The sequence below is a fragment of the Erinaceus europaeus genome, chromosome 4 (genome assembly GCF_950295315.1).
Source record: "Erinaceus europaeus chromosome 4, mEriEur2.1, whole genome shotgun sequence".
NCBI lineage: Eukaryota > Metazoa > Chordata > Mammalia > Eulipotyphla > Erinaceidae > Erinaceus > Erinaceus europaeus.
This window is the reverse complement of record NC_080165.1, coordinates 26,839,168-26,865,209: the sequence shown is the minus strand read 5'-3', so window position 1 is coordinate 26,865,209 and position 26,042 is coordinate 26,839,168. Positions and strand designations below refer to the sequence as shown.

The following is a 26,042-nucleotide window of genomic DNA, read 5'->3' as shown; positions in this document are numbered from 1 at the left end:
GTATCAAGAGCTGGGGGCAGGTTGACCACAGGGGACTGAGAAGCATAGGATGCTCATCCTATGGGCATATTAGCGATCTGTTTTTCCTTGTTTCTTTTCTGTAGATTCTCACTTGCCTACAGTGAACACACATTCATTAATTTTGCACTGGGGTAAAGCAGCTCTCCAACTGGCAGCAAAGCCACCTTCATTAGAAGTGGCTGTCACCTGGTCTCTTCCTGTCCAACCAAGCACATGTGCCACTTCTGTTCTTTCTAATAACATCTCAGGTGCCAGCCCCTCCCCCTGCCCTCTTGGTCCAACTGAGGGAAGAGAGACCTCCCCTCTAGACTCTGGGGATCCAGAGAGAATCTCGGGAGTTTGCAGACAGGCTGTCTGGAACAGAATCAGGTGCTGCTCCTCACTGCTCCTATGACTTGGGGCACCCATCTGTCAGTTCGCTGAACAAGGATAATGCCACCTCTCACACTGGGTTTTCAATCTGTTCGCACCTGAACCTCCTCCACATCTCAGATCAGCTGTTTCCACCTCACATTAGCCAATTCTGTCACTCACATTCAGGGCACAGGGACATGAACTGATGCAGTCAGTCCCTGCTCGCCTGGGAGACTTTGCCCTGTGCACTCTCACCAACCCTGCAAGACTGCAACTGGGCAGTGAGGCTTAAAAGCCTTTTCACTCCTAATTATTTAGAAAATTGGGGGGGGGGGATAGCATAATGATTATGCAAAAGGGCTCTTAGGCTTGAGGCTTTGAAGTCCCAGGTTCAATCCTGGAGCACCAGAAGCCAGAGCAGAGCATTGCTCTGATAAAAAAGAAAGAAAGAAAGGGAAGGAAGGAAGGAAGGAAGGAAGGAAGGAAGGAAGGAAGGAAGGAAGGGAGGGAGAGAGGGAGGGAGAGAGAGAGAGAGGGAGGGAGGGAGGAAGGGAGGGAGGGAGGGAGGGAGAGAGAGAGGGAGGGAGAGAGAGAGGGAGAGAGGGAGGAAGGAAGGAAGGGAGGGAGGGAGGAAGGGAGGGAGGAAGGGAGGGAGGGAGGGAGGAAGGAAGGGAGGGAGGAAGGAAGGAAGGAAGGGAGGGAGGAAGGGAGGGAGGGAGAGAGAGAGGGAGAGAGAGAGGGAGGGAGGGAGGAAGGGAGGGAGGGAGAGAGAGAGGGAGAGAGAGAGGGAGGGAGGGAGGGAGGAAGGAAGGGAAGGAGGGAGGAAGGAAGGAGAAGGGAAGCGAAGAGGAGGGGAGGGGAGGGGAGAGGAGGGAAGGGAAGACCACATACTCTGATATGTCAAGGGAAGGGCACCTAGCAGAAGATACTGAAGCTCTGGGGCTCTGTGACCCCATGTCACTCTGATCCCTGCACAGAGGGAGAACAGGGCCCAGGATTCACACCCAGAACTATTGCCTTCAGCAGGACTCCCAGACTTGTCTGTCAGTGTCCATGGCAGCCAGATCTTCCCCACACCAGCCCTCAGGACCCCTGGCCCTTGCAGAACAAGACTCCTGGCTGGGAGCCCCAGTCATCCACTTGCCTCTGCCCTGAGCTATGTCCTGGAGAAGTATGTTAATGCTGTGTGTGTGTGGGGAGGGGTTGCTTGCACCATGTCCTAGACCTTTTTCACTTAGTGGATGGACCATATTAAATCATTTCTTGGAATATTCTAAATGTCCACCTATTAAAAGAAAGGCACTGAGACCTCACACATGCATGACTCCACTGCTTCCTGGCCCTTTTTTTTTTTAATTTAAGAAAGGATTAACAAAACCATAGGGTAGGAGGGGTACAACTCCACACAATTCCCACCACCCAATCTCCATATCCCACCCCCTCCCCTGATAGCTTTCCCACTCTCTATCCCTCTGGGAGCATGGACCCAGGGTCATTGTGGGTTGCAGAAGGTAGAAGGTCTGGCTTCTGTAATTGCTTCCCCACTGAACATGGGCATTGACTGGTTGGTCCATACTCCTAGTCTGCCTCTCTCTTTCCCTAGTAGGGTGGGTCTCTGGGGAAGCGGAGCTCCAGGACACATTGGTGGGGTCTTCAGTCCAGGGAAGCCTGGCCAGCATCCTGATGACATCTGGAACCTGGTGACTGAAAAGAGAGTTAACATACAAAGCCAAACAAATTGTTGAGCAACCATGGACCCAAAGCTTGGAATAGTGGAGAGGAAGTGTTAGGGGGTTACTCAGTGCAAACTCTAGTGTACTTCTGCTTTCAGGTATATATTTTGCAGTAGTTTATGGATACATGTGAACATATGCTCTCTCTCACAGAAACTGGTGTATATCTAGGTTTTGGGACTTTGTTAGAAAGTGAACCACCTGAGATGGAATTAGAGTATACTATGAAAGGAAAGGTCTCACCCGAGTAATGAAGCTGAAGGGTTGTCATTCCACACATGAAGTCTATGGACACAGTCTGAAGTGAAGCATGTTGAAGTGGCAATCGTTGTGTTGATTAGGTTGTGATAGGCAGATGCAATATTATTTTATATGGATTGGGAGAGGCATACGGGAAAGTGGGCCCTATCCAAGGGTTCCAGGACTGGGGGAAGTAGAGGCTCTATAGTGGAGATGTGAGGTTCCTACTGTCTTAGGGTTCAAAAAGACAATGGATAGTTAATGTTATCATCACATTATTTGGTAATTGGGTTAACTTTGAAAAGTCCTTTTGTTAGGGTTTGCTGTACAGTACCCAGTATCTTGTATATAGCTGTGCTATTGGTTGCTTCTGATCTACTTGGTCTAGGCTTTTGAGAGAGTCCGCATATCAAATACACAGCCTATATATTAAAAAGATTCAGTCTGTGTCTTAAAAAACTTCGAGACATACAATTAATTTTCCCCCTCTCATATTAATTAACTAGTGATTTATATGACTACATTTTACTAGGAGTGTACATAAACACCATTCCCACCACCAAAAGACTGTGACCCATCCCTCCCACCCACTCCCACACCCCATTGGCCCAGGAAGCTGCATGTCTACCCCTCACCACAGGGTTTTTACTTTGGTGCCCTACTTACAATTTGGTCAGGTCCTGCTTTTAGTTTCCCTTTCAGATCTTCTTACTCAACTTCTGTTGATGAGTGGGATCATCCTATACTCATCTTTATGTTTCTGAGTTAGCTCACTTAACATAATTCCTTCTAGCTCTGTCCAAGATGGGTCAGAGAAGGTGGGTCCACCTCACTCCTGTAAGAATGGCATACATCAAAAAGGACAGCAGCAACAAATGCTGGAGAGGTTGTGGGGACAGAGGAACCCTTTTACGTTGCTGGTGGGAATGTAAATTGGTATAGCCTCTGTGGAGAGCAGTCTGGAAAACTCTCAGAAGGCTAGACATGGACCTTCCATATGACCCAGTAATTCCTCTCCTGGGGATATACCCCAAGGACTCCATAACACCCAACCAAAAAGAGGTGTGTACTCCTATGTTCATAGCAACACAATTCATAGTAGCTAAAACCTGGAAGCAACCCAGGTGCCCAACAACGGATGAGTGGCTGAGAAAGCTGTGGTATATATACACAATGGAATACTATGCAGCTATCAAGAACAATGAACCCACCTTCTCTGGCCAACTGTTTTTTAAAATAAATTTCAGAATGAAACAAAGGGGGGATGGGGAGGCGCCACAGCACTGTTCTAGCATCTGCAGAGCTTCCCCTGGAGTGTGGTCCCAGAGTGTCAGACCTAGAACCCTGGGTGAGGTGGACACTCTACTAGGTGAACTGACTCCCAGCCCTTTTTTTGAAAAAAATTTTTATATACATTTATTTATTTTCCCTTTTGTTGCCCTTGTTTTTTTTTATTGTTGTTGTAGTTATTATTGTCGTTGTTATTGATGTTGTTGTTGCTGGATAGGACGGAGAGAAATGGAGAGAGGGAGGGGAAGACAGAGAGGGGGAGAGAAAGACACCAGCAGACCTGCCTGTGAAGTGACTCCCCTGCAGGTGGGGAGCTGGGGGCTTGAACTGGGATCCTTACACCCGTCCTTGCGCTTCGCGCCACGTGCGCTTAACCCGCTGCGCTACCACCCGACTCTTTCCCAGCCCCTTTTTATCTGTTTCACTGAAGGACCATATTTGGTTGAACCATTTCCCTGAGGCTAGACATGAGTGGTTGCTAAGTTTTTATTTTTGTGTACTTGTTCAGTTGTGTTAATTTTTAATTCCTCAAGTTCATCTCATTTGTTTTTTAAGAAGGATCTCCAAAGAGAGATGCTAACTCAAAGTGGAGGAGCTTTTTATGACTCCAGATGCCTCACTCTGTCTTTGCTAGCATTTATATTACCCACAATGCCATCAATTTGTTAGAAGAAAACAATGGAAGCTTGTTTTAATTCCCCCCTTCCTTTTTGTACCTTGACAAATTTGAGGTCATTTATTTATTTATTTATTTATTTATTTATTTATTTTATTGCCACCAGGGTTATTGCTGGGGCTTAGTGCTTGCACAATGAATCCACCTCTCCTGGTTTCCTTCCTTTCTCTCTTTCTTTCTTTCTTTCTTTCTTTCTTTCTTTCTTTCTTCCTTTCTTTCTTTCTTTCTTTCTTTCTTTCTTCTTCTTCTTCTTCTTCTTTTCTTTCAAATTTGAGGTCTTTGTCTGAAGCAGAGCACAGAGATCCACTTGTTTTAGTGGGTGTGCCAGTTAAGTGTACACATTGCTTATCTGGTGCTTCTTTGGATGGATATCCAGACACTGTAAGCCAGTTTCTGTTCTAAGCATGTGAGAGGTGGGCAGACATACCAGAGCCTTTGCTAGAGTGGAGTTGTATTTTCTCCTGTAGGATGAAAGAGACAGTGAGCAGAGGTAAAAGGTAGAGTTCTACAGAGAAGGTAGAGCAGAGTCCTAAGTGCAATAGGAAACAAGCTAGGAAGGGGAGTATGGAATGGGCCTCAGCAATGTTATTATAAAAACCCTGAAGGAAGGGCAAAAGCAAAGCCTCTGAGGGAAGAAAGAGCTGCTGTGTTTGAAACAAAGCAGGGGGCCCTGTGGTTCTGAACAGAGTAAAGAAGAAACTGAGTCTCCCAGTTGAGGTCTCAGTGTGGGGTGCAGGGCAGACTGGTGGGAAGTTTGTTGGCAAACTCTGTAATCTGAGGCTTCTCTGCTTGAGTTTTGTCTTGATCCAATGGGCATTCATTCTATCTGATTTCTTCTGACCATCCAAAGAGGGAAATGACTTTTTGGCTGTCTCTTCTTCTCTCTCTCTCTCTCTCTCTCTCTCTCTCTCTCTCTCTCTCATCCCTCCACAAGCAAGAACACTTCTGGACACATACATATGTGTGTACATACTTTAAAAGGTCATCCTCAATGGTAAAGGAGGGGTGTAAGCATGAAGACTGTCAAAGATTGAGTGATGATGGTTGCTTAAACCAGGAGGTGATGTGCAGATAGTGTGGTCACCTTCTGAACACACACTAAAAGCAGAGCCTTGGGGTTTGTAGGTAGTTGGGAGGAGGGTGTAGAAAGATGTCACAGAGGACTTCAAAAGGATAGTTTCTACTTACTGAGATGAAAGAAGAAAGGAGGAACTCATTTTGAAATGAATGATTCAGAAAATAAGCAGAGGTTTTATGAAACTTGGGTGTCCTAGCTGGCTTGGGAGAGTTGCTCTTACCCAACCAACTCTGTCTCTCAGCCAGCCACATGGTGCTCTTAACTCCTGTAATGATGTAACAGGTATGTCTTGTGATGTAATGACTCAGCTACTGTAGAAACTCACGACAACCTCTTTAGCAGAGCAGGTGTCCACTGGCTTGCCTATATTTGGATCTAGTTATACTCTGATTTGTCAGGTGTATGTCTTGCTGCCAGGTAGGGAATTGCTAGCATTTTTGCATGTATAAATTTTTCATGTCAGCTATAATATGAGCATGACTATTAAGTACCCCAGATAGCCATTGAGATTTTAGAGTTTTAATAAATTTATAATTTGGGGAAACTTTTATCTTTTAAAATTGAGTCTTCACATTTAGGAATGTGGTGTCCATTCCTTCTTCCCCCTGCTCCTCCCCCTCCCCCTCCTCCTCCTCCCTCCTCTTCTCCACCTCCTTTTCCTCCTCTCTGTTCTTTATCTTGCTTTAATGACCCTTAATAGAATAGATGTAGATTTCTTTATACAGGCTCTGCACATTTCATATGAAACTTATCTCAAAGTATATAATAGTTTTGTCCTTAATATGAATGTACTTTTTACAATTCAAGTTCTAGCTAATCATAATTACTATACAGTTGACTTTTTTTTAGCTTGCATCCGGTCACTTTCCTAACTGTAAAGAATTTCTAGTTATACAGTCATATTCACAAATGACACATCTTTTTCTCATTATTTAGGCTGTTTCATTCTCTTGCTTTAGAAACTAATGGCTCAAAAAATGTGAATTGTGCTCATCATGGGCATGCCTGTCTCATCTCTGACTTCAGTGGAAATACTTTCATATTTAACCCTCTTTCTAAGTTTCCTAGTAGTGTCTGATTAACACTCCTGCTTAAGATGTTTGTTTCTATGTAAGTTATGCATTCAGTTCTATGGTAGGTCATCTTTATCAGGAATGGCTACTGGATTTTGTTAACTGCCTTTTGCCATGTGTTCATATGTGGGCTTTGCTAATAAAAGGAACTGGAAATTTTCCCAATGTTTAAAGGATTCTTATACTCGGAATAAACCCTATTTGAGCTTGGTATGTCATTTTTAATTCTGGGGGTAAACATGCCTGATGGTTTCTCTAAGAGTTCTATTATCTCGTATTAATGCCCATAAATTAAACTGGTTTTCTTATTATATTTTGGTATTAGAGTAATCAATGAAGTGGAATACTATACATTTTTGTGTTCTAGAATAATCTGTCTAATGTAAAAATATCTATTTATTATAAGTTAAATGTAGCTTGCCCTTAAAATTATGTAGGGTTGACATACCAGTGACCTTGAAAGAACTACTATAGTTCCCTACGGAAGGGATAGGGACACAGGACTCTGGTGGTAGGAACAGTGTGGAACCATACCCTGATTACCTTATAATCTTGTAAATTAATATTAAATCACTAATAAATTATTTAAAAAGTCATCTAAGGTTGACATCTTTCATTGCTAAATAGTAAATCTTTTTTTTTACTTCTTTATTGGGGGATTAATGTTTTACAGTCGACAGTAAATACAATAGTTTGTACCTGCATAACATTTCCCAGTTTTCCACACAACAGTACAACCCCCACTAGGTCCTCCTCTGCCGTCATGATCCAGTACCTGAACCCTAGCCCCCTACCCACCCACCCCAGAATCTTTTCCTTTGGTGCAATACACCAAATCCAGTCCAGGTTCTGCTTAGTGTTTTCTCTTCCAATCTTGTTTTTCAATTTCAACCTGTGAATGAGATCATCCCATATTCCTCCTTCTGTTTCTGACTTACCTCACTTAATATGATTTCTTCAAGCTCCATCCAAGATGGGCTGAAAACAGTGAAGTCACCGTTTTTAGTAGCTGAGTAGTATTCCATTGTGTATATAGACCACAACTTGCTCAGCCACTCATCTGTTGTTGGACACCTGGGTTGCTTCCAGGTTTTGGCTATTACAAATTGTGCTGCCAAGAACATATGTGTACACAGATCTTTTTGAATGGGTGTGTTGGGTTCCTTAGAATATATTCCCAGGAGAGGAATTGCAGGATCATAGGGTAGGTCCATTTCAAGCCTTATGAGAGTTCTCCAGACTGTTCTCCACAGAGGTTGGACCAAACTAAATAGTAAATCTTTTAAGAGATTTCTACTTTCTTGTTTGGCTGCCTGCTTAGAATTCTCTAATAAGTTATATTTGTCCATCTAGATTTTGCTAAAAACTTAGATTTCATTGAAATTTAAGACATTATCAATCATGCATATACTACTTTGTTAGAATTTCTCCACATCTGTTGTTAGAATCATAGTATTTCCAATTTGGTTAGTACTTGAATATTTTCTAAGAGCATTCACATCCCATCATGGCGTGTGAGTCTTATTCCTCTGGGAGACATGAGGAAACCAAGTGTCAGTGGTTAGGTGGCATGTATGGGGTCACACAGCCTAGGGGAGGCACTCTGGACACATCCACCACGTTATTTCCAGTCATGTTCACCCAAGAGGGGGTGACAGGTGTAAAGAGGGACTTTGAGGCATGTCTGAAGAAGAGGTTATGCCTGCCCTGAGAGGTGTTGCCCTTTGGGAGGTCTAGACTTGACCAGCTGCAGTAGATGCATATCCAATGGTCTGAAACACATGAGAGCATCCATGATATCACTCCTTTCTTCTAGAAGGAAGACAAGAATTCACTTACTTTGCAAAAAGTCTTCAAATGGGCTGTTTATCACAGAAAATAAAAAAGTCTCTATTTAAAAATTTAGGATTTGCCAATCATCTTGTTGTTGTTAATAAAGAATTTTTCAAAACATAGTTGCTCCTGTTAAAAGTATTAAATCAGCCTAAACAGTATTTTCTAAGTGGGGGGATACCTGGAACCAGTTTTTAACAATTTTGTGACATTGACAAAGCTATCCTCTGGGTCTAGCGTCATGAAAAACCTATGATAAGGTCTTTGTGTCTTTATCTGTTTTAATAAGACACTATTTTCTTTTTTAAATTTTTATTTATTGATTTATTTATTATTGGATAGAAACACAGAAATTGAGAAAGGAGGGGGAAATATAGAGGGAGAGAAAGAGAGACACCTTAAGCCCTGCTTTACCAACTCATGAAGCTTTCACCCTGCAGGTGAGGACCAGAGGTTTGAACATAGGTCCTTATGCACTGTAATGTGTGCACTTAACCAGGTGCACCACCGCCTGGTCCCCACACTATTTCCCCCTTTTTCAGTAATGTGTATCTTTCTATTCTTTTTATTTTTATCAATTTAAATTCACAAATTTAAATTGGTTTACTATAATATAAAAGTTTAAAGGTATAGTTTCGTGTGTGTGTGTGTGTGTGTGTGTGTGTGTGCTCAATTCACCACAAATGCCAGCCAAAGGCCCAGGTGGACATATTTAGAAACTTTGGTTGACCCTCTTGTGGCCAAGGATTTGATGGGCACTGCCACATAATAGCCACCAAAACCCACCTTCCAAATTCTAACCACTGAGAGTAGAAATCCACTAACCTGATGTCTGGAAATGAAAGTTACCCAGCAGATATACCCACTGGTTCCCTTCCCACTCAGAGCAGGCACTCACTGTGTGTTTGTTAAATGAACCAGAAGATGGACTGAACGAGTGAAGGGATGAAATAAAAGACATCTCCCTCAGGGCCAAGCCCAGCAAATCTCCCTCTTCATCCCTCCACAGCCAATAAGTACAGGCATCCATTTCAACTAAATTCAAACCCTGGTTTGGATTGTATATGAGAACTGCCTTTGAGTCCCTCTCATCTCTTTGTCCCCCTGCTGGGCCTCTCTGGGCCTGGCCATAGGTGACAGACCCAGAGCCAAGATGTAATTGGTTGTTTACTAAACAGATCAATCTTCATTCTGTTTTATCCAGAATGCTGCTGAGTGGGCTGAGAAAATGCCCAAAGGCCCACCACCACCTTCATCCAAGGAAGTGGCATTCCATGAGATCCTGGCACGACTCCACAAAGCGGTGACTGCCCACTACCATGCCATCGCCCAGGAGTTGGAGAACTTTGACACCATGAAAACGAACACTGTCTCCAGAGATGAATTCAGGGCCATCTGTACTCGGCATGTCCAGGTTCTGACAGATGAACAAGTAAGAGATGTGTCTGCTTTAGCAACCTAAGCAATGCCTTAGAGTCACCAGGCTGTAGTTCCCAGAGGGTAAAGATTAGAGTTTATGACTAGTTTCTAATGTTTACATACCATGTTTAACAACTGTGTTGTTGTTCTTATTTTGTTTTAAATCTTACTGAAGGGCTGAAGAAGTGACTCAGCAGGTAAGGCACATGTCTTACCATGCCTCAGGCCCTGACAGTCACACAGCAGCAGCGGAGAAGGCACCACTGGATGGCGGAGTGGCGCCTTAGTGTCTCTCTCTCACTCTCCCTAAAATTATAGAATAGAAAATTGAGCCTCGAGGCAGGTAAGGGGTGCCCTGTGCTCATTTCCTGGAACCATTATAATTTTTTGAAAATTAAATGCTACTAAAGATGTTCAAGAATCTGGTATTTCTGTAACAGGCATGAATGTACCATTTCAGTCAAGGTGCAAATAATGCCACTGTCATCTTTAAGTCCAGTCACCACTTCTGGCCACTACTCTCGTCCCTCCTTTCCTGGATTGTGCCTGGGCTTCTATGGATGTAGGAGGCAGCTGTCCCTTTCCAGGGAGAGTGCCCCTCCCAGCACTGTCACCTCCCTACCCCTTTGCCCAGTCTGGTTCTCCTCCTAGCACTTCCAGATACTCTGAGGCTACTGCCCAAGCATGCTGCGAACATACCCCCATGCTCACTCCAGCAGGCTTCTCTTTGTCCACAGGTTGGACACAGGCCACCCTTTCTGAGGTCTTCCTGGCCCCCGGAAAGAGTCCTCTGCAGCCTCCCCCCATCTTTAGCTTAAAGGTTTTGTCACCTGCTACCCTGGTCTCTTAGGCCCTTCCTAGTCTTCCAGAGCCAAGAGTACATCCCAGGAGGATAGTATCCTGAGGACTGCCCTGCTTCCTGACTCAGCACTGGGCGTGGATCACTTACTCATCACTGTGCCCCAGCACTGGAACCTGGCACTGAGCGCGTGCCCTGCATGTCCTCCTGAGGTGTCACATTCCCCCTCCTGACCCCCAGCAGCCCACCAGCCCAGCAGGTGGCTAACACAGATTGCCAGAGATCCAGCCACAGAAACAGAGGGGCAGGGCTGTAAGCCTTCCCCCAGCCTATCAAGATGATGCCCCTTTTCCCAGAGAACAATTCACATGAAAAGTGAATTCCAAAAATATTGGCAAGAGTGACCCATCCCCCCTTCCTCCTGGCTCTGAGCAGAGTCAGCCAGGAGCTTCCCCATGCAGAGGCGAGACTTCCCTTCCAGAGATGGCTCACTCTAGCCTCAGTTCTGGTTTGGAGTGAGAGTTTCCAGGTGAGGATTGAGTATATTCACAGGAAGGGGTGGTCACGACCACCACCACCACCACCACCACCACCACCACCACCACCACCACCACCATGGTCTCTGCAGCCTGTCGTTACTCAAGAAGAGCAAATTCATTAAAGACATTCATAATGTGAACACCAGACTTGACTTTCCCCCAAATCTCACCTTTGTAAAAAGCATTTTGGCATGAGGCTTTTTGCTTAGCAAAAGAAAGTGCTACTTCCAAACAATTCTGTCTCACAGAGCATCAAGCCCAAGTGTGGTCTCTGCAAATATTTCTCTCCATTACTATAAATGGCCGGAAGCCTTTAAAATTAATACAGTTGCATATACTATTCTATGGGGCCAACTAGTAAAGGCTTGACTAATGAAGATTTTTCATTTCATTTAAGTAAGTAAATTTTTACTCTAATTACAGATATAAATTACTGGCATGCCAGCCTATCTGGCAGTCAAGACAGAGAATCTGATTCTAATTGTTCATTAAGAAGACCTCACTATCCCCAGCTCCTCAAAGCCCCAACCCCGCTCCCAACAAAATAAGCACTTAGATACTGCTTCTCAGAATACACTGACACATTTCAAATACTGAGAACATCAAAGTCTGGCCAAGTGCCCTGATGTAAGTTGGGTAAAGACAAGCAAGAACTGCTCTGCTTGGCAAAGAAGTTTCTAGATGCAGCCTGTTTAATAGAAAGCAAGCCTGTGTTCTTGCCTGACTTACTTCCGGGGTGAGTACAACTTCCTTGCACTCTTTGTCTTTCTTATCTTGACCATTACTGTAAAGATTTTTCCCTATGAGGAAGAAATAGGACCAACCATGTTGGTTAGCACTCAAGGACAGATTTCATTATGATTTATGTTGCTGTTGTTTTGTTTTTGTATTCCTGAGATAGGACCTTGTGCATATACAATTTTACCCAGCAAGAATTTTTTCACTATGGAAAGACAGACAGAGGGACAAGAAGAGAGATCACAGTGCTAGAGCTTCCCCTAGTACCAGACAGAGACAGAAAAATTGAGCGGGGAGGGGAGATAGAGACAGAGAGACACCTGCAGCTCTGCTTCACCATTCATTGTTGTATGCTTTACATTGGGTTCTAGTTCTCCCCCGCCAAGAGAATTGGATCAGTCCAGTTAGTTTCACGGGCCTGCTTGGTCCTGCCCCTAGGAACCCCGCGAGAGTTCCAGAGTTCCAGAGTTGGAGAGGGTTCCTGAGTTCGAGAGTTGGAAAGTTACAGAGTTAGAGAGAGTGCTTGCGCCGCCGCAAAGAGACAGCAGAGTTCTGTTTGGTGATTAGTTTGGTTTAGTTTATGAATCGTTTTTCCTGAATAAAGAAATACAGCTTCCCTGCCCAGCTGTTGTCTCCGCGTCTCTGTTACCCGCCCGTGAAGCTAGCCCGCCCAGCTGGAGCCTCCGAATTTTAACAACAATTCATGAAGCTTTTCCCCTGTAGATGGAGATCAGGGGCTAGAACCCAGGTCCTTGAGCATGGTAACATATACACTCAACCAGTTTTTGAATGTTAGAATGAAATTGTATTCTTAATAAAGCCCTGTCTGATCCTGTTGTATTAAAAAGGTTTTTACAATGCTACGTGTAGCTTGAAGGAGTTTTTCCTATGTAATCTGCATCTCTGTTCATGACACTAGTCTGTTTTCTCACACCATGTTGGCTTTGGTATTAGGTTGCACTGGGGTTTTGTGGGTGGGGTTTTTCATTACTTCCTTTATACCTGTTTTTGTTTATCTGCTTGTTTTTGTGTAGCTGGGGCTTCACACACTGGTTTTACCACTCTGGACCACTTTTTCAGATAGAGAGAGAGCAGGAGAGACCACTGCACTACAACTTCCTCCATAGCTGTAGCACCTTGCATGTTTACCAGGGCCCAAACCTAGATTGCCTGAATAGCAACACAGACACCTACCCTGGTAAGCTAGCTCTCTGATACACACACACACACATTATTTTTTTCAAAGAGTAAGTTTAGAGCCACCACATTCTTGAAAGCTGAGTAAAAACTACCTATAAAGCCACCTGGGTTTGTGTTTTATTTTCTTTTTCAATTATCTTTATTTATTAGGTAGAGACAGCCAGAAATCAAGAGGGAAAGGGGTGATAGAGAGAGAGAGACAGAGACAAAGAGACACCTGCAACACCGCTTCATCACTCTCAGAGCTTTCCCCTGCAGGTGGGGACCGGGTGCTCAAACCTGTGTCCTTGAGAATTGTAACATGTGCACTCAACCAGGTGCACCACCACCCAGCCCTGGTCAGTGTTTTCTTATATTGGGCTGTCAGAAAAAATCATGACACATTTTTGCATTGCAAAACAGAAAACTATGTCGTGACATTTCCATCAGCCTACTGGCTTTCTTCCTCTCTTGGTTACAGAGTTAATTAAAGGTGTCGTATGCTTTACATTGGGTTCTAGTTCTCCCCCGCAAAGAGAATTGCATCAGTCCAGTTAATTTCGCCGGCCCGCTTGGCCCCGCCCCTAGGGACCCCGCCAGAGTTTCAGAGTTCCAGAGTAAAACAGAGTTCCTGGGTTCCTGAGTTCCAGAGTAAGAGAGAGTGCTTGTGCCACCGCAAAGAGACAGCAGAGTTCTGTTTGGTGATTAGTTTGTCTTAGTTTATGAATCGTTGCTCCTGAATAAAGAAATACAGCTGCCCTGCCCAGCCGTTGTCTCCGCGTCTCTGTTACCCGCCCGTGAAGCCAGCCCGGCCAGCTGGAGCCGACGGAATTTTAACAACATAAAGGTTTTGGGTTTTTTTTTTTTTTTTTGTCAATTTTTGTGTGCTAACTTTTACATGAATGTGTCCATGTTTCTAAGTTTTCAAAGGCATTAGCACAAAATCACAAGTAATCTTTTCTGGTTGCTACTTAATCTATAGCTAACCTCTTATGCCTCCTTTCTAGTACTTAATCCTGCCTTAGTTTTGCCAGAGTTTGCCTGTTTTATTAGTCTTCAAAGAATGATTTTTTAATTTTGTTAATACTCTCCATCATATCACCATTTTTGTTTTATTAGTTTCTTTTTATTATCTGATTCCTTCTTCTTTAACTTAAGCTGTGTAGAACTTTTTAATTTCAGATGCTTTTCCTTTCTTAATGAGAATTTAAGTCTATATATTTCCTCCTAATTACCACTTTAACTGCATCCAAGTTTTGATATGTAGTTCTTAGAAATTATAATTTAGCTCTCTGTAATTTTTATTTCTATTTTGATTCCTTATTTGATCCATAAAGCATTTAGTAATATACTTCTTATTTCCAAATGAGTGGGATGTTTTAAAGTTATTAACTCATAAACTGAATTCATTTTAGCTAGAGACTATATCTGGAATTGTGTCAATTTGGGGAAGTATTTGGACATGTGATGTGTGGCCAGGTTTTTTATAAATGTTTCATTTGTGTGGTTAGATAGGCTGTGCAGTCTTCTGTTGGTTCCACATATCTGATTAAAACCATCTTGCTATTTCTAATTGTTCAAAGAATTTTTATCCCTTTTATGTAGTTACTCCATTAATCACTAAGAAATGTGTTGAAATCTCCAATTGTTATGGAAGATTTATTAATTGCTCATAACTATCAGATTTTACTTTATATATTCAGAATCAAGATTTTTTAAATATTTTTTATTTATAAAATAAAAATATCTACAAGACCATAGGACAAGAGGGGTAAAATTCCACACATTTCCAGAATTCCTTATCCCATCCCCTCCCTTGAAAGCTTTCCTATTCTTTATCCCTCTGGGAGTATGGACCCAGGATCATCATGGGGTGCAGAAGGTGGAAGGTCTGGCTTCTGTAATTGCTTTTCCACTGGACATGGGCGTAGGCAGTTTGATCCATACTCCCAGCCTGTCTCTATCTTCCCCTAGTGGAGTAGGACACTAGGGAGGTGGCATTGGCTCCAAGACACATCAGTGACGTTGTCTGCCCAAGGAAGTCAGGTTGGCATCATGGTAGGTAGCATCTGCAACTTGTTGGCTGAAAAAGCATTAAGATATAAAGCAGAACAAATTGTTTAATAATCTGGAACTTAAAGGCAAGAATATAGCAGATGAGATTTGGGGTCTCCATTTTGGAAAAAGCCAGTAGGTCAATTTTAGGTATATTCCAAAGGGCCTGTGACTTTACTAATTTTTGCCTGAGCTTGACAGCTATCATGAAGATGGGCTAAAGGTATTGTCTGAGGAGATGGTGTCAGAGTTGGAAATAGGACTATAAATCTGGATCAGGGAAGAGAATAGCAACCAAATATGGGGAAAGTATATAAATATTGTTAACTGTAAACCCCATTGATTTGATCTGAGGCTCATATTCAGCATAGGAGTCTATGTAACCTCTGCATCCCTATAGGTCTGAGCTCATGAAAATCAAGATTTTTGAATTAGGTACACATAGTTTTAAAACTAGGATATACAATTGAATCAACCCATTTGTCACTATGTAAGTCTTTATGCCTGGAAAATAATTTTTAAAAGTTGGTTATACCAAGAATTAGTATAACTCAGCTTTCTTTAGTGTGTGTGTGGTCTGTTTGCAGCTCTTCTTCATTTTTTGGTTCTCTTCTGACTCCCCCCTTTTTTCCTTTTCTTTTTAGTTGATAGGGCAGAGAAAAATTGAGAGAATGATGAGATAGAGAGAAAGAGACAACTGCAGCTTTGCTTCACCACTGGTGAATCTTCCCCACTGCACGTGGGGAACAAGGCTTGAACCCAGGTCTTTGCACCTGGTAATACATATACTCAAGTGGGTGTGCCACTATCTGATTCTTGTGACTTACAGTTTTATAAACAACATAGAACTGTAATTTTAACAATCCAATCTAGTAGTCTCTTATTTCTGTGGATGCTTGGTCAGTCTGCATTACAGGTGGTTGCTCACTTGTACATATTCGTTTCTGCCATCTTGTGCTCTCTACACTTGTTTTTATTGTATTGTTTTAAGATAGAGCCAGAGAAGCCACAGAGTCAACATTTCCTTCCACGTGGTGAGGGGTGGGCATCATGTTTGTAAATCACCTTCCTTGTCTTCTTTTGAGTTGAGCTTTTTTGCTTCTTCTGTTCTTAAAAACCAGAAAGTCATTACTGATCTAGAAATCTTCCCATATGTAGGTGAGGGAGTAATTCTAGACCCATGTTTTCTTCCTCCAACACTTTGCAGAATCCCAGTCGTCTTCCAGCATCTAAGCTCACGAGCTGCTGATTTCACAAGCTTTCTAGCAGCCCTGCTCCCAGACAGGAAGAGAGGCAGAGGCTGGACTGCTGATGCTAGTTCCTTTTCCCAAATCCCTGCAGTGGGGGAAGTGGAAGGTATAGAGTGAGGAGAAAGGAATTGGGAGTGACATTCTAATTAGTCCTCATACCAAGTATAGCTTCCCCAGTCTGTCCCCTCTCCAGAGTCCCCACTGCCAAGTGGCCTTGTAGTTCCCTCAGACTGATGCTGCCCCCATGATGTCAGGTCCTTTGTCTTTAGGCTTCAGGGAAAGTCTCAAGCCCTCTCCTGAATAGATCTATTTTACCTGAAGTAGTCGGTTGTTGACTCTATCCCTTTTTTTTTTTAAGATTCCTTTTTTTTGTTTATTTTTTGTTGCCCTTGTTGTTTTATCGTTGTTGTGGTTATTATTATTATTATTACTATTATTTTTATCAATGTCACTGTTGTTGGATAGGACAGAGAGAAATCAAGAGAAGGGAGACAGAGAGGGAGAAAGATAGATACCTGCAGATCTGCTTCACTGCTTGTGAAGTGACCCCCCCCTGCAGGGAGCTGGGGGCTAGAACCGGGATTTTTAAACCAATCTTTGTGCTTCCCACCATGTGTGCTTAACCCATTGCACTACTACCAGACCCCCTGTGACTCTATTCTAACTACCCACCTCATTTAGGGACATCATGTCCCTGCTCCTGAGGGTCCAGCCTCTACTTCCTGTATCATGTCCCCACTTCCATATCATCCCCTCCACTTCCTGTATCATGTCCTCACTTTCTATGTCATGGTCCCCACTTCCTGTATCACCCCCCTACTTCCTGTATGGCTCCCACTTCCAAATCATGCCCTCCAGTTCCTATACCATGTCCTCCATTTCCTTATCACCCCCACTTCTTGTGTTATGCTCCCCACTTCCTGTATCATGTCCATTTCCTGCATCATGTCACCAACCTGCAATGCTTGGGTTTGCTCTCCATATATTTCCCACCAATCTCATTGTGTTTGAACAAAGAAGTGCTTTTTAAAAATAGCTTCTACCTCACTGCCAAAATCCCCACCTCCCCTTGAATTTTGCATTTTGTTCACTTTTCTTTTTCTTTTTTTTTCTGTTTTGCATCTAGGGTTATCCCTGGGGCTCGGTGCCAGCACTACAAATCCGCTAGTCCTGGTGACCATTTTCCTCCATTTTATTGGATAGGACAGAGAGAGAAATTGAGAGAGGAGGGCTAGATAGAAAGGGAGAGAAAAAGATAGATATCTGCAGACTGTTTCACCACTTGTGAAGTGTCCCCACTGCAGGTGGGAGCCAGGGGATCAAACCAGGATCCTTGCATGGGTCCTTGCACATAGTACTATGTGTGCCTAACTTGGGTGCATCACCGCCCAACCCCCTTGCTGACCTTTCTACCTGATCCACTCACACACAAGACATAGATGTTTCAAAGTCCATAGTAGGTATTTCCCATGCTGAAGTCGTCTCTTGTTGGTATGCATGAGACCCCTTCTGTTTCATTTGGTTTAAATCCCCCCTGCTTAACACTATTCTATTTATATAACCGCTGTTAACAAGCACCTCCCTCCAGGGCATTGGTTCAATCCCCACTGTTTCATGATATGTTTTTGCTCCACCCCCCCTCCTTGTCACACCCTGATCCCCTCTTTGTCACACTCTGATTTTCACCAGTTACTTTTCTCTCCACCCTCTCTATGTCACGCCCTGTTTCCACCCTACTTGGCAAGTATATATAAAGACAGCATTGTGAGTTTTAGAGTACTTTACCTTGAGTTTAGCTTAGCTCGTCTTAGATTGTGCTGCGTCCTGCATGAATAAAGAGATACTGCCTACAGCTCAACTATGAGTCCCTGGTCGTCTGTTACCTGCCCCTGAAGCCAGCCCAGCGAAAACAACCTAACCCGTCGAAAACGACATATGGCGCAACAACGTGGGACCAGACCTGCGCAACTCCCAGATAAGTGGAGACTTTGCCTACCTATGCACTATGGTCTTCTCTTCTACTTACGAAGAGGTTTGCCAAAGCCTCTACTGTTTCATTATGAGACAGTTTCTCTGTCTCTGGAACATTTTACTCTGGGCCACACTTCGGTTCCCTCACCGGGAACTTTGGTTTCTTATGACCGGGATCATAGAGCTTGGGAGATGCACGGAGATTTCTCCTTGGACTTTCTGGATTCCCTCTCCCATGTTTCCTGAGGAAAAGGACTACATTTTGCTCCGGGCCACAGTTTGGTTCTTTATGACCGTGATCGTAGACCTTGGGATATGCATGGGGATTTCCCCTGGAACTTTCTGGACTTCTTCTCGAATGTTTCCCATGGAGAAGGACTACTCTAATTTGAAAAACATTCTCGAGTACCCTGGCAGTTCCCAAGTATGGAGACATGTGGTTAGTTCTACTCTCCTGATTGGATACTTTCTTCGATGGGAAGACACTTTTAAAAATGGGTGCCTGAAGCAATCCAGCAGGAACAGTCAGAAACACCCTAAATGGAATTTCGAGGACCTTTTTGGACTAGGTCGCCCTCCGGGGATTCTTAATCCTACATGGTGAGATCTTGATAATCTGGTTCAAGTTGCGTTTCATAAGAGAATGATTTGAATGACTGAATTTTTGTTTGACATTGACTTAAAAAAAAAAAAATATGCTGGACGCAGCCATGATTTCTAGAGACATCCAGAAACAATCCAAAAAATTGTTTTTTTTCCTCCTTTGATTTCTCTTTTACGTCTTGACATGAATCTGAAACGTTTAATCCTGAAAACTGTATGAGTTATGGGTGGGGCAGATAGTGCAATGATTATGTTAATTATTCTCATGCCTAAGGCTTTTAACCGTGGTTCTTCTGTTTACCTTTCCACATTTTATTGAGTTTAAAGTGTTTTAACAACCTTGAAATGATACTAGAAAGGACTTCCAATTATAATGGAGTTATCAATGATAGTAAACTTCTAATCTGCTACAAGTTTTGTTTGACAAGTAAGTGAATTTCAGCTGTCAAGTCTTCACATGAAAAAGCATCTACTCAAATGGAATTCCCGGAAATCCATTTGGACCCCTGTTCTCTGACATCGCCCCCGGAAACCAATAATGTGACCCGGCACGACCTGAAGAAACAGATTCACAGACTCGAAAGCTCACTCTCTACAGAAAAGCAGAATTCTGGTGGCCAACATTCCCCATCGAGACAGACGTGCAGCGTTTCATCCTCCGGCATTTTCTTCTGTGGTCAGCTACTTTGGACTGACACCTCCATCGGACTTACTGGTACACACAGCTGTGTTTCTCAAAGACTAACTTCAGCCAATTGCCTTGAGACTTTATAGACCATGTCCCCTCGCCTGCAGGCTCTGTCCCAGAGGCAGAAAACTCCCCCTCCTTATTAGGTTATGCCCACAGAGGCATGAAGCGCCCCAAGAGGCAAGAGATGCCCACAGAGGCAGGAAACGCCCTTTGAGGCAAGAGATGCCCCCAGAGGCATGAAGCATTCCCAGAGGCAAGAAATGCCCTTTCACCTGCTAGGCCTTGCCCTTTGAGGCAAGAAAAGCTCCACTTGGCATCACACTGGTTATTGCTGCTCGCCTATTTTGTTTTCCATGTCTTATGCCAGTTCTTTTGAAAACGCCTGTACGATATACGTTTCTGTTCACCCCACAATGGCCATTAGTTAAAAAGAAAGGGGGAATTGTTGGTATGCATGAGACCCCTTCTGTTTCATTTGGTTTAAATCCCCCCTGCTTAACACTATTCTATTTATATAACCGCTGTTAACAAGCACCTCCCTCCAGGGCATTGGTTCAATCCCCACTGTTTCATGATATGTTTTTGCTCCACCCCCCCTCCTTGTCACACCCTGATCCCCTCTTTGTCACACTCTGATTTTCACCAGTCACTTTTCTCTCCACCCTCTCTATGTCATGCCCTGTTTCCACCCTACTTGGCAAGTATATATAAAGACAGCATTGTGAGTTTTAGAGTACTTTACCTTGAGTTTAGCTTAGCTCGTCTTAGATTGTGCTGCGTCCTGCATGAATAAAGAGATACTGCCTACAGCTCAACTATGAGTCCCTGGTCGTCTGTTACCTGCCCCTGAAGCCAGCCCAGCGAAAACAACCTAACCTTACGTCGAAAACGACAGTCTCTGAGTCTGCTGATTGTTGGATCTCTTGGCAGCAGGTCATTTTTCTTTTGTCTATACAAATCATCTTTTCTCCTTTGTAACTGAATGACAGACTCCTAAAAGGAAACCAGTAGAAGCTGTGGTATAGCTAGCATTTGTGCCTGAAGATGAGTGTGTCGGGCTAGACTGTGGAGTCTGGTTGGTAATGGAGCTGTGGTTGCCCTCCTGGGCCTTTCCTTGTCTTGCCTGTTGGACTGAAAGAGTCCTTCTTTGTCTTGGTGGTTTCATGAGCCTCTTCACTTCTACACTTTAGTTTTTCACTGTATCCTGAGGATTCCACCCCCATCTTGTATGTTTATCCTTAATGGCTGGCCTCCTTCCTGCTTCCTTCTCAAGTCTTTATCATTGAAATACACCTTGCTCTTTCCTGTGTGCCTTTCTCTTCTTCCTTATGGTCCTCTATGTTTACTGTGTTCATCTGTCATATATATATTGCCTCCAGGGTTATCACTGGGGCTCAGTGCCTGCACTATGAATCCACTGTTCCTGGTGGCCATTTTTTCCCATTTCGTTGCCCTTGTTGTAGTCATTATTGCTATTGTTGTTATGGCTGTTATTGTTGTTGGATAGGTCAGAAAGAATTCGAGATAGGAAGGGAAGATAGAGGGAGAGAGAAAGATAGACACCTGCAGACCTGCTTCACCACTTGCATAGTGACCCCTCTGCAAGTGGGGAGCTGGGGGCTCAAACCAGGATCCTTGTGTCCATCTTTGCGCTTCACACTATGTGCACTTAACTCGGTGTGCGTGCTACTGCCCAGCCCCCTACTTTTATATTATATTTATTTATTGGATAGAGACATAAATTGAGAGGAAAGGGGAATATACAGAGGGAGAAAGAGCAGCATTGCTTCACCACTCATAAAGCTTCCCCCCTACAGGTGGGAACTAGGAGCTTGAACCTGGGTCCTTGTGGCACAATAAGGTGCATAGCCAGATGCAGCACCTCCTGCCCTCCCTCTTCTGTTGTCTGATGATCTGATCATGTGACTCTTTTAGGACCTTCAATAGCTGAGCATTTATTGAGTGCCTGCTGTGTGCTCGTCCCTTTGCAGAGGGTTTTAGTATATAAAAATGACTCCTAGGACCCTACAGAGAGCCTCCCTACAAGGCCTTGGAATGGCCTCCACAGAGGTGGCTTCAGTGCTGTGTAGGGAGATAGAGAAGAACACCTGGTATCTGTCCAGCACCAGGAAGGTGTGAGGACTTGCTCGCATCAAACAAGTGACAAAGCTCTCTCTAGCCTGAAGAGAAAGAGGAGCCATCAGCCTTGGTCATTATGATGTAAAGGGTGTGGTCACTTTCATCAATGTCCCTCACTTCCACTCCACCAAGCAGTTGTCCCTGTTGGTCAAATGAAAGCAACATGGGTCCACTGCATGATGGATGACATGGAAACAGACAGCCCTCACTTACTTCACCCCCTGGCTGTGAAATCGTCAGGTAAAATGTACACTTTGAGAGAAATCAAGTGGAGAGTCCAGGCCACCTCTCTGTATCATCCAGTCCCCTCCTGTAAATCTGTCCTTACTTCCAAATAAAAGTCCTTACAAAGAAGACCAGAATAGTAAGTAGCTCAGCTGTGAGGGCACCAGCTTTGTCAAACGTACAGTCCAGCACACCATGGAAGAATCCTATAACATCGGGGAAACACTGGTGTTGTGGTATCTCTGTCTCCTTCTCTGTCTCTTTCTGAAAAACTCAGTTCCCAGTGATGAAATTGCACATATGAAAGACCCCAGGTATATAAAAATTAATCAATAGATCAAAAGAAAGAAAGAAAGGGAGGGAGGAAGGGACAAAGAGAAGGACAGAGAGAGAGAGAGAGCACTTGACTCCATTTCTGGCATTTCAAGTAGTGCTGGATGTGGTCCTTTCAACTCGTGTTTGGAATAGTCCCAGTGTACCCAGCAGAGAGGCTGGTTCCAGGCCAGGGCTGGGTGTGGGGGTTGGTGGAGGAGGAAGGGAAGGCAGTTCAGACTTCCTTTGCCTCTTGGGCACCTGCTGCCCTCAGCAAGTGTGGAGTCTAGGAGTCTATTAGGCCTCAGGGGCTATAAAGAAGCAAATTGGGAGTACACTGCCAGTCTTCCCAACTCCCTCAAAAGTCTCCAAGCTGCTGAAGTGGTTCATCCAGGAGGCACAGAGTCATTTTGTTCTCTGGGTGCCTGAGGCTCTGACATGCCCTGTGACATCCGACACAAAGCCATAAACTTCTCTCCAGTTTTCCAAATGCCTCCCTCTTCATCTGTGAGAAGACATTGTTTGCCCTTCGGGGGAAATAAATTGCAGATGCGAACACAGTGGCTGAGAGCTGTGTCACCTGGTGAGCTGTTTGCAGCGCCCGGGGGTGCCTGGGAGGATGAGAAATGAGTCTGGCTGGGCTTCCCTGGGACCAAGGTGGGCCAGGGCTTTGATTTGCATTTTCCCCTAAAATGTTCTTCTATGCTGCAGCTCAGTCACTGTGACTAATCACAAGATTTAATGGCCTTAAACTGCTCACTAAGGGCCCAATTCAATTAAAAAATGTCCTGCGGAAGCCATGAATAATCCTCTTGTCTTTGCTCTCCCAGTCTTCCGGAGGCTTCCACCAAGTAGAGGCTGAGTGGTATTTCTGTTTGTTTGTTGGTTTGTTTTTTAATTGACACAGCCCCAGACGTGTGTGTGTGTGTGTGTGTGTGTGTGTGTGTGTGTGTGTGTGTGTGTGTGTGTGTGTGTCCACACTGGGCCCCAGTTTACACCACTCCTCTTCAATCCCCGGTGCCACGTAGGTACTCAAGGGTCTCACCCTCACCCTGGGGAAATGACTTCTGCTTCTTTGCCAGTTCGACCGACTCTGGAATGAGATGCCAGTCAATGCCAAGGGGCAGCTGAAATGCCAGGACTTCCTGAGTAGCTTCAGCTCAGAAAAAGTGGGGACCCCACAGGCCAGCATGGATTCTACCCATGTCCAGCGGGGAAGCAGCATCCGGGAAGCCTCCTCCCAGAGAAGGTCTGCGATGTCCTCACGAGACTTGAAAGCCAGGCCCTCTCATCCCTGTGTGAGTCCCCCATCTGGCATCGCTGCACTTGGCCTTGGTTTGCTCCCCAGAGAGCACTAGTGTTCCCACAGGGCAATGTGAGCCTGGGGCAGGAACAGGGAGAGGAGGCTGCAGCAGGGCCTGCACATTGGTCTGCTCAGAAGGGAAGAAAGGAGAAGAGGAGGGTGGAAGGGACAAATGAAAAGGTGTAGAGGCAGGACAAAGGGGCCCAGGACAGGAGACAGCGAATAGCCTCAGAGCTGCAGGCAAGGTGCTCAGAGTTCTTGCTCTGTTTTCACACCTGTTTCAAGAGCATAGATACTGAGGCTCAGGAGATAACCACAGTAAACATGGAAAGATGCCACTGCAGACCAAGGCCTAAGTGACACTCCCAGCCCCACCTACCTACCTATCTACCCATCTCGATACCCAGGTGAGGTGCCAGCCTCAATAACACCTCCTCTGCAGAGAGGGGCCTAGGGGTCTTCCAGGAGGGTGGAAAGGGGAGCCCATTTGCATGGACTGTGCAACCGCCCCCATGTCTCAGGCTGGGCGAGTGCTCAGAGACAGGGCTTTCTCACTGTTCAGTGCACACAGATTCCTTGCTTACCTCCACTGTACCAGAACTTCTCTGAAGCTGGGACTGAAGTTTATAGCCTTGAGCTCATGGGGCAGGATGGGCTGGAAACAGTAAACAAAACAAGCAAGTAGTTGGCAAGTTCAAGATGGGCAATAGAACAGAAAGGAGTGGGGATGGCCAGGAGCACCCTGAGATGTCCACGTCCTCACCCCCAGAGCCTGTCGCTATGTTGCAGATAAAGTCATAGCAAGCTGGCGAGCAGATAGGATTATTCTAGAACCTATTCCAGGTAGCCCCGAGATGATCTCTAGGGTTCTTTAGTGGGAACAACACAGGCAGAAGGATGATCTCTAGGGTTCTTTAGTGGGAACAACACAGGCAGAAGGATTGGTACTGGAGACATGTGATGAGACAGATTCCATCTGTACTGCTGACTTTATAGTGGAGGAAGGGACCACAAGCCAAGAACTGTGGGCACCTTTAGAAGCGGGAAACAGCCAGGAAGTGAAATCTCTTCTAATCCTCCAGAAGGAACTCGTCTTCTGACACCTTGATTTTACTTCAGTAGGACCCACCCCTTGCCTCCAGACCCGTAAGAGAATAAGTGTGTGGTGTTGCGAAACCCCAGCTTCATAGATCAGTTGGAGTGGCCCCAGGAAGGTCACCATCCTGGAGGGCAGGGATGGGGACTTGGTCCATAAGCTCACTCCATGGGCTGGTTTCTAAGCAGAGGAGCAATGTGTACCACAAGACTCTAAAGAGATGACTCTGGACTCCAGGAAAACACGAAGTATAGCAGTGAGAACACCCCAGCAGGTGCTGAGTAACCTCCAGATGGGCTCCAGGCAGGACTGAGGAGGGGAAGGAAGACATCTAAGTTTGGGGAGCGGGGTTAATTTATTTCTGAGATAATACTGCATTTGAACTTGTGAGTCCTGCCCGCCAGTCTTCCTCGTTACTTTCATTTGGCGCCTTAGACCACAAGGCATTTTCCTCTGCTTGTCCCTAGACCCCCAGCACTGCCACCTCCCTGGGGATCCAGCCTTTGCAGAACTGTGAGCCCATAGAGAGCAAGCTCCGCAAGAAGATCCAGGGCTGCTGGCGGGAGCTGCTGAAGGACTGTAAAGAGAGGGACACTGACAAGCAAGGGGAGATCACCGCCGCTGACTTCCTGGGTAGGTCCTGATTCTGTCACCCAGAAATACGGTTCCTGGGCTGGGGTGGAGGCAGGGGGGCAGGGAATCACAGAACAGGACTAACAGCATAAAGTCACCAAGACAGCCCAGCACCTCCATAAGCCCCGTGGTGGAGAGACCAGGGCTTCTGTCACACCTTGGTCATCACTGACAGCTAACACCAGCTCAGTCAAGTAGGCACAGCTTCTTCTTCTTCTAGCGTTTGCCCTTCTTCCGTAGCCAGTCAACAGCGTCAGGTTGAGCCTGATGTAAAGTTTCGAGACCTTCTTTGAATCTGGAGAGGTGGCAGTCGTTGACTATGTGGGTCATAGTCTGTCTGTAGCCACAGGGGCAGGTCGGGTCGTCTCTGGCTCCCCAGCGGTGGAACATAGCGGCGTACCGGCCATGGCCTGTTCGATAGCGATTGAGGAGGGCCCAGTCATAACGTGCTAGGTCAAAGCCGGGTTGACGCTTACAGGGGTCTGTGATGAGGTCTTTGTTCTTTACCTCAGCTGACTGCCAACTCTGTTTCCAAGAGTCTGGAACAGAGAAGTTCAGTGTAGGCGTAGGGAACCAGATTGGATGACGAGACGTCAAGCGTTGGACAGGGTGGGCGAAGATATCCGCGTATATTGATTGGCAGGTCCGGTCGAGTGAAGACATGGGAAATGAACTTAGACGATGTTGCATCCCGACGAATATCTGGCGGGGCGATGTTGCTGAGAACTGGCAGCCATGGAACCGGGGTGGAACGGATGGTTCCAGAAATTATCCTCATGGAGGAATATAATT

The 26,042-nt window shown here is 45.0% G+C and overlaps 1 protein-coding gene across 2 annotated transcripts in view; it reads left to right on the top strand.

The window, feature by feature from the left end:
- Positions 1 to 26,042, top strand: part of EFCAB6 (EF-hand calcium binding domain 6) — a 259,282-nt gene that overhangs the window by 223,340 nt on the left and 9,900 nt on the right. For both annotated transcript variants that reach the window (XM_060189120.1, XM_060189121.1), the window contains 3 exons: positions 9,503 to 9,730; positions 23,301 to 23,516; positions 25,085 to 25,250. In XM_060189120.1, coding sequence (XP_060045103.1) covers positions 9,503 to 9,730; positions 23,301 to 23,516; positions 25,085 to 25,250 — 610 coding nt within the window. The remainder of the gene's footprint in view (positions 1 to 9,502; positions 9,731 to 23,300; positions 23,517 to 25,084; positions 25,251 to 26,042) is intronic.